The sequence below is a fragment of the Puntigrus tetrazona genome, chromosome 2 (genome assembly GCF_018831695.1).
Source record: "Puntigrus tetrazona isolate hp1 chromosome 2, ASM1883169v1, whole genome shotgun sequence".
Classification (NCBI taxonomy): domain Eukaryota; kingdom Metazoa; phylum Chordata; class Actinopteri; order Cypriniformes; family Cyprinidae; genus Puntigrus; species Puntigrus tetrazona.
In genome coordinates, this window is record NC_056700.1 from 12785128 (window position 1) to 12804669 (window position 19542).

The window sequence follows — 19542 nt, forward strand, 5'->3', positions numbered from 1 at the left end:
TCCTGTTTGTGTCACATGTAAAGAGAGCCGGTTGAGTCAGGAAGGAAAATATTTATTGAGGGCAACGGTGTCTATTTTATCGAGGTATCATAATGTAAGTAGATTAAGTAAAAACATTATTTTTTATTCGCTTCTTCTAAAACATCAGTCTGTACGTTTAGTTTTTCGAGCGATCAGATGTGTAAGTTTGAAGACGTGTGTGACAGCTTTTTAAACACGTAAAATCTGGAGCTGTTTTAGGTTTGTTTGTCAATGAATGCTATCCACTGTTCAAGTGTAACTGCAGACAGAACGGTCTTCATGTGAATGATTTGTACGGCAGTCTCGCCCGTGACCGAGCGGGAGCTAACAGAATGAACAGGTAACGTTATAACTTAACTGTCATCGATGTCGTTTGATTTTAGGGCACTGTTGTGAGTTTGGTATGTTTGGCCGAGCAACGCATTTCCGTTGGAAAAGGTTTGTATTTTTTCCTTGGTGGTTTGCAATTCAATAGTTTATTTATTTAATAATATACCAAACGGATAAAGCTTAGATTTGTGAGTTAAAGCTGAAGTGAGTCATTTATAGGCGACACGGTTGTCTTTGAACTTCGTTGTAAAAATTATGATTGTTTTCACACAGTCACCCGTCTGCTATTGGTTAGACAAACAATTGACTCCGCCCCAAACTCACGCTATTGGTCGAGCCCTGTTACTGGTTACCTTTCATTAATAAGCAATCATTGCTGTAATATTTATTATATTAGTGATTTTTTTTGCCCTTTTTTATTCATTCATTCATTTTATAATAAAATAACACATACCGTTTTTGATTCTGCATACTGAACTGGGATAGAAAAAGTCTTTTAATGATGTGTGCATAGATGCCATGAACTTCAGCTTTAATGCCATCCCATTGATAATTTGTGTCTTTCATACCCAGATCTGCCCTTTGGCAGATTGTTGCCTTGCTCAGCCCATCTGCCACTGGGAGAGGCTAACAGTGAAGCAGCATGTCCAGTGGGAATGAGTCCTGTCTGTTTAAGAACGGATCCATCAGCTTCTTCTCCTGCTTAGTTCACGTCTGGGAGGAGTGGGCAGGACTCGGGCAGCTCGAGGACTACCTCAGTTTCTTGGAGTATCTGCTATGGGTCTTCACACCTCTAGCCATAGTCTTCATTCTGCCTTTTCTCATAGTTATCTTCCTCTATCTGTCCATACTCTTCCTCCATGTATACAAACGCAAAAACCAATTGAGGGAAGCTTATTCCAATAACCTGTGGGATGGTGCGAGAAAAACTCTGGCAACCCTATGGGATGGACACGGTGCTATTTGGCACGGTATGGCTTTGCCTTTTTTTTGATCTGGATTGTTATCTTGCTTGGATTAAACTTCTTTGTTTTTTCATCATGCTGACATACTTTGTATCCACTGTGCTGCTAATTGGATTACTTGGTGATGGACAAGAATAGTAAAATCATAATTAAAAAGTTATGTCTTAAGGCACGCTACACCTGCTAAGTCTTTATCAAGCGGAGCATCTAAATAACAGTTTTGTTTGATTCATTGCACCAATTTAATTTCAGTCATTTTACAAAGCGCATGATATTTTTAAAGGTTAAAAATTAACTAATGAGCATGTGAAGTAGTCTAAAAGTTTGGTACTTTTTTTTGTTTTTATATATTTATATATTACTTTTGTAGTTTCCTGTCATGCCAAAAGCTCTAGTTTCTGTATCATTTACTCCAATCTTCAGCGCCATATGATCTTTCAGAAATCAAATGCTGATTTGGTACTCCGTTAAGATTTTGTATTATTATTATTATTATTATTATTATTATTATTATTATTATTAGTGTTTTTGATAAGCAAAATCCCAAAATATGTATTAGAACTGGACATTTTGGGAACATTTTAGATGTTCCTGCTGTTTTTGACCCTATTTTTATTCATTTGTATTGCCAAATTTTCATTTCCACATCGTTTCACGAAAAATGGTACGCCACACTTCATAAAAACACTGAATGATTTTCTCCTGATTAATTAGGTATGTATTTTGTGGCAGGTTATGAAATCCATGGTTTAGAAAAGATTCCAGATGAAGGACCTGCTCTCATAGTCTACTATCATGGAGCTATTCCCATAGACTACTATTACTTCCTGGCAAGTGTTATCATTCAAAAGGGAAGAACTTGTCATTCGGTGGCTGATCATTTTCTGTTCAAGGTCCCAGGTAAAAACAACATTTCATACTTGAGAATTAAGTGATCAATCAGCCTCATTTTACCCATGACGGAGTCATTACTTGGTACCTAATTTCCTAGTGATTTACTCAATTTTGAACTTTTGAAATTGATCTGCCTTCAGTTTTTAAAACAGCGAAAAGGCCACTCCGTTCTTAACACGCGTGATTTAATTACAACCTATAGAAATACATTAAAATTCATTTTTTCAGAAAGCATTGACTAACTCAGGACAGTGGCTATGTTCTGAAAATCCTTTATTCAATTCAACAAGGTCACACACGCACACAAATGTTTAATATATTTAAAAATATTTCTATATTTTTCAAGTTACTTTCATTCACTGTGCTCCTATTTTCCGTCTAACAACCATGACAGGGTTTAAGCTCCTCTTGGAGGTGTTTAGTGTGATCCACGGGCCGCAGGAGGAGTGTGTGAAGGCCCTGCGCAACGGCCACCTCCTGGGCATCTCTCCTGGAGGAGTGCGGGAGGCCCTGTTCAGCGACGAGACCTACCCTCTGCTCTGGGGCAAACGCAAGGGATTTGCACAAGTGGCCATTGACTCTAAAGTGGTGAGAGAGTGTCCTCCTTATTCTGCTCCTTTCATACAAGTCGCTCTTACTGTACTAAGAGTCTCATGCTTGTCCTTTTTATAGCCAGTTATACCCATGTTTACTCAAAACTTGAGGGAGGGATTTCGCTCTCTTGGGACGTTAAGTGAGTCACGGACTTAATTTAACACGGTTGTAAATAGCAATCAAAATATTTCACGAAAGAATGCAGTCTTTAAAAAATCTGGACATTCCTTTAGGGTTTTACCGCTGGGTGTATGAGAGGTTTCGTCTACCGATAGCACCCATTTATGGAGGTTTTCCAGTCAAATTTCGCACCTACTTGGGTGACCCCATTCCATACGACCCCAAGCTCAATGCAGCTGAGCTGGCGGAAAAGGTAGGACTCCACAAGTTTTATGTTTTTTTTTTTTATTACTGCGTGGTCCTGTAAAGGTCTGACTTTTGTTCATTTGCTGAGCTGGTGTTTTGCAAATTAAAAGGTACAAGAGGTTTTAACCTCTACCGTCTTGACAAGTCCTGACCTACTGTTGACTACATAACATAGTCTAGCGCCATTTGTTTACACCGTCCCCTAAGGGAACGTTCCACTCGAGAGTGTTGATCACCATTCATCACACACGCAGGTGTACACGGTCTGCTTGTGTAATAAAGAACACCCCAAATTGGGTTCTGTGAACGAATAAAGTCTGGTGTACAAGGGTTTTTTTACTTCAATGTCACATGGCTTTTCAGATGCCATATTAATATGCAGATTATTATTATTTTTAACGTTGAAAGCTATGGGCCAGTTTTACTAGCAGTTTGCGCTTGACCTTATTGAATGTGCATTTGTAGGAGTTTCCGCTCCTGCGCTCTGCGCTCGACGGATTACTGGCATTTGTGTCATTATTTAACGCCCAAATATTTTGCGCTCGAAATGGCTGCAATTATTGTTGCTAGGTAACCCGATCTCATGAAAGTGCGTATAAATATCGCGGCAAATAAAAACGGTAAAAAATGACTTGGCGTATCATATCCAAACACACACACCGTGTTATATATGCATGCCAAACATGCGTAGCGTATACACTGCAAAGATCACATGCCGCAAGCTTTAGTTTTAATTTGGCGTATTATTTACATGCATTTTCATGATAACGGGCTCTGTTAGGAGGAGGCACCATGGTAGAGGATTTTTCCACACGTATTAATTTATCATGAATGCCAGAAGAACACATTGTCCGAACATACCGTTTGCCAAGACATGTTATTTTTAATTAGCTTCGGGAAACAAGACAACTTGCAACCCTCCAGGAGCCATGCAATACTAGCTCTATCAAAACTTCTAACAAACCTTAATTTTTTCTTCTTTTCAACATGCTGTGGCTTCTTTTTTCTTTATTTGTGACTAACTGTATGCTCGTTTGTGCTGCGCTTGTTATATTGCATTGGTCGATATGCAAATGAGATGTTGCATCTGCGTTCTTTAATTAGCTTGTTGGTAAATTACCCGAAGAAGAGTAAGATTGGCCCTATATGTATGTATATATGTGTGTGTGTGTGTGTGTGTGTTATTAGTTTAAGCTAGAGTTAAAGCCACACAATGCACAAATCTCAGGACATTTTTATTATTTTAAATAAATATGGGCCCCATCTCGCATGTGCGTAATGAATAAAATTATGGCCAATGTGCAGAACACAGTGTCAGCAAATACAGCTACTGCACCGCAAGTAGACAGTGAATATGTCACATGTTCAGTTTATGCCTCTGTCGAGTCAGTCCTCATATTTAGTGTTTTTCTTCCACCGAACCCATCTGCTCAGGTGCAACAGGCAGTTCAAGCACTTATCGACAAACACCAGAAGATACCTGGAAACATCCTCCGAGCTCTTCTAGAGCGATTCCAAAGGGAGCGCAAAGAAGATTAGCACACTTGCCTTCTCTCAGACTGAACAAATAAATATGCTTTAAGCATAATTTAACTGAATACTGGAGATTTTATAATATTGTTACATTATAAAATTAGGAAACGTTACTGACACTGTAATGGACGTATCGGCATATATCGCAATGTTGCATATCAAATAATGGTGCGTGTCTTTGTAACGTCTTTTTACATGTAGTCTTGTGCATGTCGAAGAGTGTTTTTGTGAACTTTTTTAATATATATATATATATATATATATATATATATATATATATATATATATATATATATATATATATATATATATATATATATATATATATATATATATAGCGTGTGTTTAAATCTATAACTTATTTGCACACTTTGATTTTATTCAAAGGACCACTGCCAAAATAGTTTCCACAAAGCCTTTGTTTAGTTTTTTTTCTTTCTTTTTAAATGTCCTTTTAAAAAATATAGCATTGTCCTGGAAACCGATTATATTTATCTATCCGAAGGAAAATTGTGCATACTGTGATTTCTGGGATTTTGTAAGCACACTTAATAATAACAATAAGAGATACATGCTTGAATATTTGTTGTTTGATGTTGAATACGTAGCTTTAGTCTAACATCTCTGTATTAACTCTCAGAGGTGAACTGCTGTCTATTTAAAAATCGGTTAATATTGGTTTGTTCAGCTCTCGGAGCTTATTATAACATTTATTTACATTTATATTATAAGTATGCAACTGCTAATGATTTGATTCAGGCAACAAAGCATACAGGTCTTTCAGAATTCATCAAGATTGTATAACATTCCTGAAATGTATAGATTTACTAATTCATTACATAAAGGCTGTTCAAATCTAACAAGTAGTCAGATGTGATCATTGTGGAAATAATGGCTGTTTTTTTTTTATAGGAGATTTTCTTATTCACAATAGTACTGAATATTCCAATGGATTCAGTGTTGGTAAAACCGTTTTAATGCACTCGTGCTCAGTAAACCACCCATCCATGATCTTTTGGGAGACAATATCTTGTGTGTGACAAAGATCAAATGTCAGCATGAGCGCGGTCTTCGTCACCCCGTCCTGTGATCTCTGTGCACATCCGGTGTCGTTTGGTGTATGATATGCAAATGCACCAGTGTTGCTATTTATAAATCTGTTTGGTATTATCTTACAGCATCTGTGCATCCATTGTAAATCCCCCCCCCCGAAAAATCACTTGGAAAAATAAAAATAAAAGTATTTTTTGGAAGAAAATCTTTATTATTCATGATCTCTCCTTGCATTATACATGTGCTCCTAATTTTCTTTCAGCCTCTCCAGGAGTCTCTTCTAATTAAGGTGTAAAACCTTAAATCATAGGAGGTGTGAGAATACATATTCAGACAAACTAATCACCAAACCTTGCATTTGTGATAGACCGCTTCTGACAAAAAAAGCAGATTTGCTCATCACCAATGCTTTTTCCCCCCAACGCTGAAACAGTTACCGACATACTAAAATTTTAAATTAACCTTTTTCACACATTAACTGCGAATCCGAAAGAAGATTGCCAGTAAGTCTAATAAAATGACCACAGTGTACTTTATTAAATGAATTTGGTACTTTGTGTTGCATTAGAATCAAATAAAAATTTACAAAAATCCAATATGTACAAAAATGTAACGTTCTTTTTGTTCTTACTCTTCAATTTACAATAAAATCAGATAACAGATTTGATGCATTTTACGCACTTCAGACTTTCATCACACGATACAACTTACTTAAGAGACCAATAATAAACATTTTTTTGTTGTGTTTTTTTGCTTTTTTTTTATGTCATTTATTACATCACATACACCACACTAGTTTTATCTGTATTATGTCATATGTAACTGCCGATCTCTAGTCAATAGACACCCTTCACGACCAGGACTCAGAGAGGAATGTTCTTTTACACATGTACATTTGCATACATTTATTTACAGTTAAATAGCCTTTTGCAAGTCACTATGGAACTTTCGTTGCAACTGAAATACCAGTAAAGTCTGTACATCATTTCTGAAAGCCGAACTGAACGCCACCGAGTTCATTCAATTACTGTGCTTGAATTAATATCGTGCTTTAGAAATAACCACCGATTATCGTTTATCTAAATGTAAATTTCTTTTTTTTTTTTTTTAACCCCCATTTATGACATTCTAGATTATCTAGGTATCTATGTCTACGTGGTGCGAGGGAGGATCGATTTGTTTATTCGACAACAACAAAAAAAGATTCTCGGAAAAAGTGCCACATTTCACCGCAGCTCTCTCCGAGTCTTTCGTGTGTTTGCTAACTGATTCGAAATGCTCACAATCCTGTAACTGTACGGCCCGTGACTCCTGACTATCTAGGTCGTCATTTTGATTGTTTGTCTGCATATGCAATTTCGTTTCAGTCTGCTTTCTTCTGCTTGCGTTATATGCCCTATTGAAAAAAAGAAAATGTGTTTTGAAGCATGGCAGCTGGTTTGAGCCGATTTAAGTTGGTCCTAAGCGACTGCTCCTTTCCAGGACCAGCACACGACCAGCCTAAACCAGCAGCTATGCTTCAAAACATACCTAACCAGCATAGCCTACTGGATTTTTCCAACAAGGAGCACAGTAAATACGCTAATCAATAATGCAACGTCGTCATACTAGCATGACAGCAACCGGAGCATCATGTGCATGACTAAAAACTAAACCAAAAGAAACAAGCAGAAAATGTCGCTTACGGATAATGAATCCACAAAAAGGCGAGCGTCGTTTAAGGCAAATAAAACAGAATCAGCTTGCATGAATTGAATGTTCTCCTGCTGTGAATAGTTGTAAAATAAGTCCTGCTTTTGAACTCGGCTCTACTGATGTACCGGTAATAAACAGAGCAGCCTTCAACTCCTCCGCTCATCCTCCGGGACTGCATCGCAATAAATTCCTTCATATCAATAACTAGAGCTGGAGAGTGGTCTGTTTAAAATACCGCTTTGAGGTAGGTTACAGGTATGAAGTTTTTTTTTTTTTTTCCAGAGCGAAGAAATGGTTGAATATGATATCTCTAGGTTTACTGATAAAAACCCAGATAGAAAAATATAACTACGAGTGCAAAATAAAGATACATAGTTTAGCTGTAACGTTATGATTAGCTTAAATGCAAAGACGTAGGTTTACCTACGCACGTAAAATGCGTGAATAGCTTCTTGATGCACGTGTTAGGCTAAATTTCAAGCCCCTGTCAGATTATTATTACAGTGAAAATTCACACTCTATTTTCCAAATACGTGTTAAAGATCTTACTCCACGTGTTTCATTTGCTCCCCTGACCTTATCGTTTTCCAATGAAAACGGCTGACGTCTTTCTTGTGACGTACGCAGGACCTCTCCGATTGTTTGGACCAATAGTATTATCATTAATAATTGCGAAAAATACGCCATCAAAACAGGCTATTCAGCATCTCCCAACATCTACACAGCCTTTTGTATAAAGACCTTGATTCGTTCTGCATGTGCTGAACACATCGCATTGCATTGAGTGTTAGAAATTCATGTCATATTTGAACATTAAAAAAAAATTGAGGCCTTGCACCTGATAAAGTAGAACGTCACCAAAACTCACAGACACAGCAAGTGTTGCCATTAGGATGCTCATCTTAATCCATTGAACCAAAATGCAGTGTGCTTGGGGTAGCCTAAACAAAAATATAGTATTTATGGGAAAGCGAAAAAACGTAGGATGCTTTTGAAAATGATGGATACGTATAATATCGCAGAGGTGTGCGATACATCACTTGTCTTCCTTCAAAAATGGGCTTGTGTAGGTGGTGCAGCCATTTTAATCTGAAAATTGGCTAATTAGTGTGCTAACACAAGTTTTTTTGTGCTCTGACTACAGGGGACTCTTTTAGAGGGCTGTTTGGAAAATTTTGCCAAGAGACAAAGTATCGTCATCATCCTTCACACAGAGAAATGAAAGTATAAGACACATTGGGGAAAAAATGCTGACGAGATAGTAAAGTAGCAAAAAAGCTAAAATATACAGGTCTACGTTTTACTGTGGTACTGGTTATAGATTCGTACGATCTCATCTAAATAATGTTTTCTGTTCTATTTTCATATTTTTATTTGCAACACAATTAGGATCTTCATCTGCAAACGTGCAGATTGCTGCAGGCTAAACAACTATGCTTTCAGTTCATTTGCCACCAATAGTAGGACGTTACAACACCTCAGGAGTGTTTCAAAGCTACAAATTACAGTTCAGATATGACCAACTGAAGCAAAACGCATCTAACCGTCCTATATCAGTCACACAGTTAAATGGCATTAAGCAAAATAATGTGCACCTTAAAATCAACCATTTTGTAAGACACATGTTCAAAATCCATCAAAAGCCCCAAAAGAAAAACAAAGAAAATAGAGTATAAAAGAAGTTACACATAAAACATTTTTTTCCCACACTTTCAAAATCGCAAGCTATCCACAACAGGCACATCTAGCTTCTGTCGCAGTAAAATTTCAACTTGTCTCTCAACGCAAGTGTAAAGTAATCCTTCATTGTGCTGAGACTCCTTCCTGTGACAAGTTTTGTGCTTGTTTTCTATTTATTTTTTTATTTTTCTGCCCTCACCTCCTTCATATATTTGACATAAAGACACAAAGAAGCACTTGCAACTGAACGGAAAGTTTAAAACTCCAACACTTTCATATATAAAGGATGCTTTTGGCTAATTAAAGATACAGTGCTCTTTTAGGCAATTGTGATTAGTTGAACCATAGGGCCAGGAGCATCATTAGCTAGTCTGTACTTTGTCACAGACTACTTCTCCCTGACACTTTGATTTGTAGACCGTGAGTCGGCACTTGAAGAGCCTGGTGGAGAAAGTCTTGATCACACTTCTCCGGCTTTCCGGATGTGATGAGATGTGACACCATTTACTGTCTATTCATGTGCCGTTAACTCGCTTTACTGTACCGATACAGACGCACCAAACCCTGACCCAGCCTAGAAGAACACTGTATCTTTAACCTAGAAGATGAAGTGCATCCAGGTTCTGTCGAGTACAGTTTGGCGGACACTGTGTGAACTGTGATGGTCTTTGCCCCCCACTTTGCTGTGAACCAAACGGATCCTTGTTAGCCCACAGCGGTGAGGTGAATGAGGCCGGATCGCCAAAGGGAGCTGCCAGGAAGTGTTTTCTTGGCCTATTGTCTTCTCCAGAAGAAGAAAACGAGTGTGTGTTCTCCCTGTTTTGTTGTCCCAAGTGGCTTGGACTCTTGTGATGATCGCATACTTTCTTTTCTCGTCTTTTTTCTTTGTACAGGATTCAAGTAGATGGTTGAAATGCTGCCCTGTTTGTATATACAGTTTGTGGTCGAGCCACAGTTCAGCATGGAGTCAGTGCGAGTGGAGCATTTGGCACTGGTACAGAACTGCTGATGAAACACTACTAATAGGTTACAGCACCCTAAACAAGGACATCTCGAGTCTAATCAGCAATTTTTTTTTATTCATGTACCATCAATATGATATTTGGACCACTGTTTCTCCAGTGCGGTGGGTAGTCGGTTGGTTCGTGTGCACTGGATGCTTGGTTTCAAAGGGAAAGGCCTTTGTTTTGCATTTGCTGCAAGAGACAAACTATGAAGTGTTCTGGATGTCCTCTTGGAGACGTAGGCTCGAGGACAATCGACTCCGGGAATGAAGGTCTGTACAACACTGAGGAGGACCGAGGGGTTTGTGGTCTGTATCAGCCAGTGCAATGACTTTTAGAAACCCAGATATTCCCTGACAAGACAGAAGTAATAAAAAATAAAAAGCAACGAGAGAACGGCTTAAAAAAGATTGATTATTTCATTCGTCCACAAATATGTTGTGCCTTATTTGCTTGTCCATGACAATCAACATCATGGCTAGATGCTATGTATGCAAAGAACGTTATTGCCACAGTCCTGCTGTTTATTCAAGTGGACAGTAATGCATTAATGTTTGTGTGTTTCCACAGCGCAGGCTACAAGGTGGTCTCGTACTCCAGACGCTCTTGAACCAATGTGTCGTCTTTATATTGGAGGCGTGGCGGGGTCGGAGACGAGTCGATGGCCAGGATGGCTTTACGTATACTCCTGTCTAGTACGTGCCTCTCCCAGGCAGGGTAGCGGTTCCTGCACAAGTCTATTTTGATTACTGTCTCCTCCAAGCGCGGGGCACGAGAGGAAGGTGTGGAGGGTGCGGTGGGCCGCACCTGAAAGACTGGTACGCAACCGTCCCTCTCGCTGTACTTGGCCTCGCGGTCAGCGTCCCTGGCTAGAGTACCTCCGCGGTTGGAGCGCAAGGAGTTGGTGGCGTCCTCGGGGGGGAGGGTGAAGGTAGCTGTAGGGTCTTCGAGCTGGACCAGGCTGGCCGAGCGGCCAAAGCGTGGCCCGTTGGGATGGAAGAAAGCGTAGTACATGAGCATGAAGACGATACCAGTGAAGAAGCTGGAGAAGATGACGCACAGAGCGGGCACGGCGAAGGCGTCTGTGCTGTGCGGCGAACGGTACAGGTACCACAACGCGCTCAGGGCTGTGTTCTCCAGCAGGATCATGAAGTAGTAGATGAAGAGACGGCAGCGGGTGCGTCCCTCCTTCACGTTAAACCAACTGAAGATGTAAATGATTCCCACCACCATGTCAAAGACGATCTCCTCCCACTTGGTGATGCAGAATTCGGTCTCGCAGTGTACGATCCAGAAGGTCATGATGCACCAGTGCAGAACGATGAAGATGCCGAAGTAGAGCTGAAACACGGAGGCGAAGAGAGCGAAGGTCACTACACGAGCTGCGATGGTGAAGAAGTGCCAGCAGAACTGGATGATGACAGCAAGGTAGCTGATGGGTTTCTTATCATCGCGGGAATCACGCAAGGCTTTCTGGTAGGAGGCCAGAGCCCAGGCCAGTGACACTAGAGAAGCAGCCGCTGTCATCCCTGAAATAAAAGGAGAAGATATGTTATAATTAGTTATTAGTTATTTGAAAGAGACATTGGACATCACAGTCCTAAGCATCCCTGTCAATTAACTCAAGAAATGTGAGCACATAGAGAACTACACAAAGTATTCGTGTGCAGTATGCAAAGAAAATTATTATTAAAATTATAAAATTATTTAGTGATTTCTTTAATTGACTATAATTGATAGTTGCTTTTTAGACGCAAATGTATTGGTTTCAGTCAATGGTTCAATAATCCATTCATAAAGTTTATAAATGAATCAACAAATAAATGATTCAATGAATCACCCAATAATCACTCAGTAAGACAGGACTTTATTGCCATATTTATTTATCTGAGGCAGGCTTAAACCAGCCAAGATATTAGCATAAAAACACACTAAGCATTGTTTCATCACAAATTACAAAAAAAAACACAGATTACCACAGATTTTTAGATTCTTAAACTATGAAAATCCATAATAAAAATGCATATACACCAATGTATATATAATGTTGTTTCCATTGCAACCAACAATTAGAGAGAGACCAGTGAAATCAAACATGAAAATGTGGTGTGTAAACCAAAGAAAAAATATAAATGTAAATATCACTTACTAAGCCACCATTTTTAAGGTTCCATGTATTTCATGTTAACCAGCTATAAATGTAGCTTGACATGTAAAGCACTTCTTGCCCAGATACAATAGGATGCTGGTTTCCGAGGCAGAATAGGAAGTGCTCACCAAGGCATGCAAATGCATTTATCTCGTTACTACATCTTTATGTATTCATGACTCTGGAGAACACAGTCGGAAGTGGTCTAATGGAGTAGCTTGACCGTGGAAGTGTCCGTCAATGGCTTGCACTCCTGTGTGTATCAAATGCAGTCCTCCCGTAATGAACGTGTTTGCGATTTCATATCTAGACCCTCTGGTGAATCACACCACACCAAAGTTTACAAGCTCCGGCCCTAATCAAAGCTGCTAAACGGTGACTCAAGAGACTTGGTTCATTTTGATGAGACTTGTTTTATTTCCTCTTCGGGGAAAACAGCCTCTGTGGAATTTTGCTTAATAGCACCTTTCCACATTTATGACTCACTGGCCCATGAGTGAGACGTTATCCATCATGTTGTCCAAAAAACTCACTTGTGCTTAATGGAGGAGGCTTTACAAGCCATCTGCATCAGATGGAAGTACAGTAAAGCAGCAAGCAGTGACTACAGGTGCGTGAAGCCCGTCTTTACTGCTGTGACACACTGTTCTCGTGGAGCTGGCAGCCATTGTTATGTGCTCAAGCTGCTGGAGTGATCAGTTTCTTGTGAGTGAGCGAGACAGAATACAAAGATTACACACACTGTCCAGTCTATTCTCACTGAAAGAATCAGTGCAACATAACAAGCGTTCCATTCAAGTTTAATGCTGATACTGAGTTCAGCAGCACCAAAAAGAGGATAGTTCACCCAAAACGAAAAATCCTGTCATCAATTAATTATCCATATATTGTTCTAAACCTCTATGAAATTCTTCTGTGGAGCACAAAAGATGTTTTGAGCATACAAGGAAATGCTTAGACCCCATTGATGTGTTCTGTTTTACAGAAATAGATTTGGAATAACATGAGGGTAAATAAATGATAGAATTTACATTTTTGAGTGAACTAATTGTTTTTGTAAAACAATTTTCCTTTAAATAAGATCAATTTAAATAAATGGCAATAGGTTGGATATTCTGTTATATAGTGCAAAGATACTAATATGGTTTAAATATGCAAATATGTTTTGGGGTGATTGAACTTTGCTTGTTTTATCATAATTGTGAAGATCTTCAAAATATTAAAAGATTTTTTTCTTTTTTTTCCTTTTTACTCAAATTTAGCAAAGACACATTTATTGTAAAATATTTCTATATCAAATAAATGCTGTTCATTTAATATTTCCATCTAAGGAATCTTAGTAAAAATACGAAAAAAAACAAGAAACAAATGTTTCTTGTCACCAAATTAGCATATTAGAATGATTTAGAATGATACATTTAGAAAAATGCAGGTGAACCCAGTCTAATTATTATTTAATCTTTCTCTATGATGAATTAAGCTGTTTATTATCTGTTCATAAACTATTGTATTGTCTTTCATCTGTAGTTCCAGACAGGCAGCATATGGCTCTCTTACATATTAAGCCTGAAATGTCTCTTTCTCTTGTCAGAAACAAAAGACAAGTACATCTGAGATACCAAGACAGACTATTAATTCATTAGTTCCCTCATTAATTCTAAATGAAAACCATGTGTAAATATTCTCATCTTTACCTCTTCACTTGACATTCATACCCAAATCGGTTCAAGACACAGTTTGCAGAATAATGTCCTTTTTATCACCCCTTCTGTATAATGTTGTAGTGCAAGCAGAGGAGAGGTTGAGATAACAGGAAGCTTCAGTGCCAGTCAGTTCCTTTCAAACGGCATCAGTAAAAAATCTGAATCTCACGTTCCTAAGATAACACCACGGCCATGAATAATGAATGTGAAATGATGAATGTGCAAAGATGTGTTAATTTGCGTCCAAATAAAGGTGAGTATTATTTTCATTTCACAAAAGCTGGAGGCTCACCGTTCGTCAAAAGCTGTGACAGACAGATTTGCCACTTCTCTGCCATCTGTATTCAGATGAGCTGTGCACTACGGACACTTTACACCGAACAAAGCAGACGATCAATAGTAAAGAAATTCATTGATAGCATTGCGTAAGATAGCACATTCATAACAGAGAATGGCATCTATTTTTATTAGTCTGAAGAGCGATTAATAGCTCAGAATCTTATCTGTGGAATCGCCTGTGTGATGTCCACACTCCCGGAGCGAGCGGCGATCAGTGGTCACATCCTCTGTGGACATCTGCGAGTGTGCAGGGGTCTTTACAACAGTAAACACACACCAATTAGCAGACTGCAGTCCAGATCTGGACCCAAGATTTGAATCCATCCAGATTGTGAATAATTTCTCATACGGAAAGGTAATTAGAAACATAACATTATTTCTCCTCATGGAACAGATTAGCCCTGTTTACACAGCTGAATCTGAAGCAACATGACAATGCAAACTATTCAGCTACAATTTCATTTATAGTGAATCGCATTAAAATATTCACTTCAAATTGGTGGAGCAGATTCTATACTGGACAAAGCAGTAGGATTTCCCAGGATTAGGTAGGATTTCCTTTTATTCTTTATTTTTTTACTATTTACTTTTACAAGACTGCGGTTCTCAACCTAAAAACTGGGGTCTCTTGTTATGTGTGCATATGCTGAGATTTGATCTTAGAGTGTGTGTACACTTAAATCTACACTAACGCTTATATTTGTAAAAACGGTCTTTGACATGGTAAATTGTTTAGCGTCACATCAGGGTCTGAGCAGATATAAGCATTTTCTTGTCGGAGTACTGCGGGTTTTCGGAAATATAAGCTATTCTTGCAGCTTGCTGTTCTAAATTAAATAATTTGTATGGTGACTGCAATCTTTTACATGCTAATGACATTAATTAGGAGTCGTTTGCAAAGCAGGGAACGGAAACCATTCATTCTGTGAATCATTTAAGAAATGATCGTAAAATCAAATTTAGGTTCTGTGCAACATTTTATAAATGAGGCCCCAGGTGATTATAAATGCCCTAAGAATTTGTGATTTACTCTGCAGTCCATGTTCAGATTGGCTTTATCTATGTACCTCTCTTCATTACAGCAAAATGAAATGCTACCATAACTGATGCTTTCCTGACATACGTCTACTGACCTACACTACCATTCAATTTTTTTAATTCAATAGAATTGAATACTTTCATTCAGCAAGGATGCATTAATTTGGGTTGCAAAAAGGCGGACAATTTCCAAAATGTTTTGGACAATGTTGGAAAATGTCGCCCTATTGCCTCCGACCGCAATGTGCATCCACCACAGTAACTTTCAGAAATTTTCCACCCCTTTGCTTCCCTACAAAAGATCTCAAATAAATGCTGGTTTTTGAACTTTCTATTTATTAATGATAATGAGAAAAATGTATCCCCAAAGAGATTGAAAACATTCAGCAGCTTTTCAACACTGATAATAAGAAATGTGTCTTGAGCACATCGGCATTAAAATGAATTTAGAAATAAAGACTGAAAATACCAGTTATTTAAAACTGTAATAATAATTCACAATATTACTGTTTAACTATATTTTTAAACAAATAAATGCATTATAAGTTATTTTATCTATCTATCTATCTATTGATCTATCTATCTAGTGTTTGTTTACACTGTGAGTTTTTTTTTAATAGCTTATTTACGTGTTTAACCCACTTAGATTAAATCTGGCCCATTAGTAGCTGGAGAGAGCTGAGGGGGTGTAATGACTACTTTGCAAAGTGGGGTAATTAACTGACAGAGGCCAGGCTATAATTCTTATTCTGTGGGCTATCTGGCCTGCGGCTTGGCTCCGATGCTCTCTACGACAGCATCTATTCTTCCCTCCCTCCTTCCCTCGTATCCTGCGCACGTGCAGCGCATCCTGAGGAGACGGTCGCCACGGGAACCTGCCACGGTCCAGCGTGCGAGGCTGCGAGAGCGGCAGCAGTGACGTAATGCTTCTTGCTGCTCCTGCTCATGAGGGCTGCAGTAATTTGGAGAGGGGAGGAGGGCATAGACAGTGTGTGTGTGTGTGTGTGTGTGTGAGAGAGAGAGAGAGAGAGAGAGAGAGAGAGAGAGAGAGAGAGAGATGTTGTGTGTTTGTAGGGTGTGTAGTAGCACCAGGGTTATGCAAACCACAGCATCACTGCAGTATCTTCTTCATCTACTTCTACAGGCCCCTCAAATCCGTTCACATTAAGGGAACAGTTTACAGAAAAGATGAAAATAATCATTTTTAATTAAATCTATTGTATGGCTATAAACAAAATCTCAAATATAGTGTATGTTTTGTTTTATTTAATCTTTCTCATTGTAAATCTATTAATATTACGCTTTCTGTTGGCAACTTTTTTCTAATCCAGCATGCAGCTGGCTGATTTGACAAAAAATGTGGCCACTAAAACAGAAATGTGGCCAAAAACTCTGTAAAACATGTTTATGCTCCCAATAGTGGAGGAATAGTAAAAAAAATATTTTATAATAATATGAATTCATCTGCAGAGACAAAATACAATTAGAAAAAAAAAAAATCTGTGGTAAAGATCAACATAAAATAAGAAAACAAGCAATTTTGGTGCACAGTAAGCATCAAGCAACAAGAAACATCTTTTGTTGAACTTAAAGCTAAGTGCTTTGAATAAAAGATTGGTGCTCTTTAATTTGAAATAAAATATATATATTTTTAAAAAAGCTTTAAATAAAGCAATATCAGTTGTATGCTGCTATTTTAACAATTCAGTTGTTTAAAGGTCTTCTCCATGCTGATGACGCATTCGTTTTATAACATATAAAACTGTAATTTAAGCCATACAATACAACACATATGTACAATATAACATAAACAATTCGCCATGGCATAAAATGATTAATGATGTTAATAAAATGTTATGTCGATAACCTATCTAACCAAAAACAAAGATATGCAAAATATAGTGTGAAAAGGGACACATTTGCGTTTATGGCATACAGACATGTTATGAGCAAGGTTTTTTCCTACTCTGAAGTGTTGCAGGAAATGGTTATGGCTGAGTGGCCCATTATTTACAGTATGTGAGCAGGTAGAGAGATTTTATTTCTGGCAGGGGTCCAGTGAGGAGCTACGTAAGGGAAAAGTGAGAAAAGATACGGCTTTACTGACTGACAGAGTCTTTTACTGCGACACTTACTGATAAACTTAGAGAGGATGCATTTGCAGAGCGAACGTGGGACAACCTGAGTCAGAGAAACACAAATCAAATGCGTCCTACATTTCACCACTGCGCGTCTGCCATCAAATGGTACCCAAGTCGTTTCGTCTATTTAGAAGACTTCTGAATTATAACTGTACTGCTGGGTTAAATTTTTACACTTTGCTCAATGTTGTTTTTGACTTGTAAGGGTAAGAGCGACAAATCTCAAAGGAAAGTCTCCGATGAAAAAGTTCGGAGCATCAGACGGCTCTCCGCTCTGTTCTACCAAACACCATGAGCAAAACTGCCTCCAGACCGGCTCCCACTGTCACACGGCACAGACGCTCAGATCCTCACACATAAAAAAAAAAAGAGGATATTCGCAGCTCTGTTGCATTAGGAGCCCAGGACCCCTGCTTTCATAAATCATTTCTCAGCCTTGATGGGAGAAAATTCTGACAGTCCCTGGGCACTTTTGTTTATGGAAGATTATGAAGAACAGAAGACAGCACATAAAGGCGCTGAAGCTTTAACTGCTAGGCTGGGCTCTGCAATCCACAAAGCACAAAAGCACAAATCAACAGAATGGCCATTTATGAACAGCTCTGGTAACATGACCATTTTTTATGAGTGTTGGTTAATGGGGGCTGACTGAAAGGTCACCACAATGTCAAGTTGAAGGTTTTAAAGTGTCCCATAAATCTACCCTAGTGTTCTTAGCAGCAATGAGAAACATGATTATATTTTGTTCTTAAAGTCTGGATCTGTGAAACTACATAACCCGGTCCACTTATTCATATTCAAGAGCCGCCCACTTATACAGGAAGTGGCTGAAATGTAAAGCAAGTTTGTTGAGTTAACATGCCATTTAAGTAATTAGCAATAATACAATAATATGAAGGTCTAAATGATGTATAAATAATTCAGATAATATCAGTATTGTAAATGATAAAACACTGAGGAGATCGGTAAAAAAATGTAACTGCACAAGTGAAAATATCTTGTGCACTTCTTAACAAAATAACTGTTGCAAAGTAGTATAATACAATCCTGTACTATATCTAGTTTAACTACCTCTAACTGCCTTAAAACAATATTTCAACTTTTTGCTTATTAGTGTGATGCATCAGTGGAGAAACTCTTTCCCAAAACTTTACTGTCTATGATTACATCATTTAAAGTAATAAGTTCTGCTAATGGATGATTTCCAGATCAAATTAATTGCTGTAAATAATGTACATGGCATCTGATGGCTACATTGCTATTTTTGTTTTCCAATTTTTGGGTCCACATGCTAACTAATAATAACTGATTAATCTAACCGAGAGCTGTTTGTGAGGATGTTTGCAAATGCTGTTTGTAACTGGTTTTGGGAATCACTGAATCGTACGTTTGTGCCGGTAAGGCCAGAACTTGTAACCGTATTTGGCTGACAATGCTTTTGGGAAAATTAGCTTGATGTGATTTTGGCGTATTTTGAATACTGTAAGTAACATACCAAGGGGTTAGGGTTGATTAGCATTGTAACGATACAATGTAAATTACTTTATATTCAAAAATATACTTTCAGAAAAATGTATAACAGCTTGTCATCGAAACAGTAAGGTTAAAGGGCCATCTTTTTCCCAAATAAAATGCATATTCCTACATGACATGTAGGACAATGACAATATGCGTGAATATTTTGTGGGGGGCTCTTAAAAGAATAGCATGGCTCTATAATAGGACTGTCTTAACCAATTAGTGTTGTCAGTTATCACTTTCCTGCTGCTCCAGAGTGAGAAGACAAGTCTTAAGTACAGAAAACCCTTAGTGATAAAAAATTATTTAGGTATGCTGAAACCAGGCTTTGGTGATGTCAGACTTCAAATCTTCAAATTCTTCCAGAGGGTCTAACGTTAACGAAATAACTATCAATAAAATCAGTGTGAATGATGCTAGATCGTTATCTGCATGTATTATAGACCAGGTCAGTAAAGGAAAAGCGGCTGACACTACAGCATTTAAAACATTAAGTGAAAAGAGTATAAACAAAAGGTG

General features: G+C 38.2%; 2 protein-coding genes across 4 annotated transcripts in view; one reads left to right on the plus strand and one right to left on the minus strand.

Moving 5' to 3' along the window:
- tmem68 (transmembrane protein 68) lies at window positions 1-4980 on the plus strand. Of its 3 annotated transcripts, none has more exons than XM_043264411.1 (8): window positions 1-94; window positions 405-459; window positions 925-1322; window positions 2049-2216; window positions 2605-2798; window positions 2883-2943; window positions 3038-3177; window positions 4605-4980. In XM_043264411.1, the coding sequence occupies exons 3-8, from the start codon at window positions 995-997 to the stop codon at window positions 4707-4709; spliced, it is 996 nt and encodes a 331-aa protein (XP_043120346.1). In that variant the 5' UTR covers window positions 1-94; window positions 405-459; window positions 925-994; the 3' UTR covers window positions 4710-4980. The 3 variants fall into 3 exon arrangements, with proteins under 3 accessions (XP_043120346.1, XP_043120355.1, XP_043120364.1); XM_043264429.1 differs by lacking the exon at window positions 405-459 and adding an exon at window positions 276-361 and having other exon boundaries at window positions 31-94; XM_043264420.1 differs by lacking the exon at window positions 405-459 and having other exon boundaries at window positions 23-361.
- A 39-nt stretch (window positions 4981-5019) lies between these two features.
- xkr4 (XK related 4) overlaps window positions 5020-19542 on the minus strand; it is a 47947-nt gene continuing 33424 nt past the window's right edge. Inside the window, exon 3 of the mRNA XM_043264396.1 lies at window positions 5020-11664. Within this exon, the coding sequence (XP_043120331.1) occupies window positions 10712-11664 (953 nt within the window). The 3' untranslated portion in view covers window positions 5020-10711. The remainder of the gene's footprint in view (window positions 11665-19542) is intronic.

Bases quoted from the DNA above. Each gene is read 5' to 3' on its own strand.
- tmem68 (XM_043264411.1), top strand. From the start codon at position 995: ATGTCCAGTGGGAATGAGTCCTGTCTGTTTAAGAACGGATCCATCAGC. The intron at 1,323-2,048 runs GTATGGCTTTGC...ATTTTGTGGCAG, and splicing joins ACACGGTGCTATTTGGCACG to GTTATGAAATCCATGGTTTA. The intron at 2,944-3,037 runs GTGAGTCACGGA...ACATTCCTTTAG, and splicing joins TCGCTCTCTTGGGACGTTAA to GGTTTTACCGCTGGGTGTAT.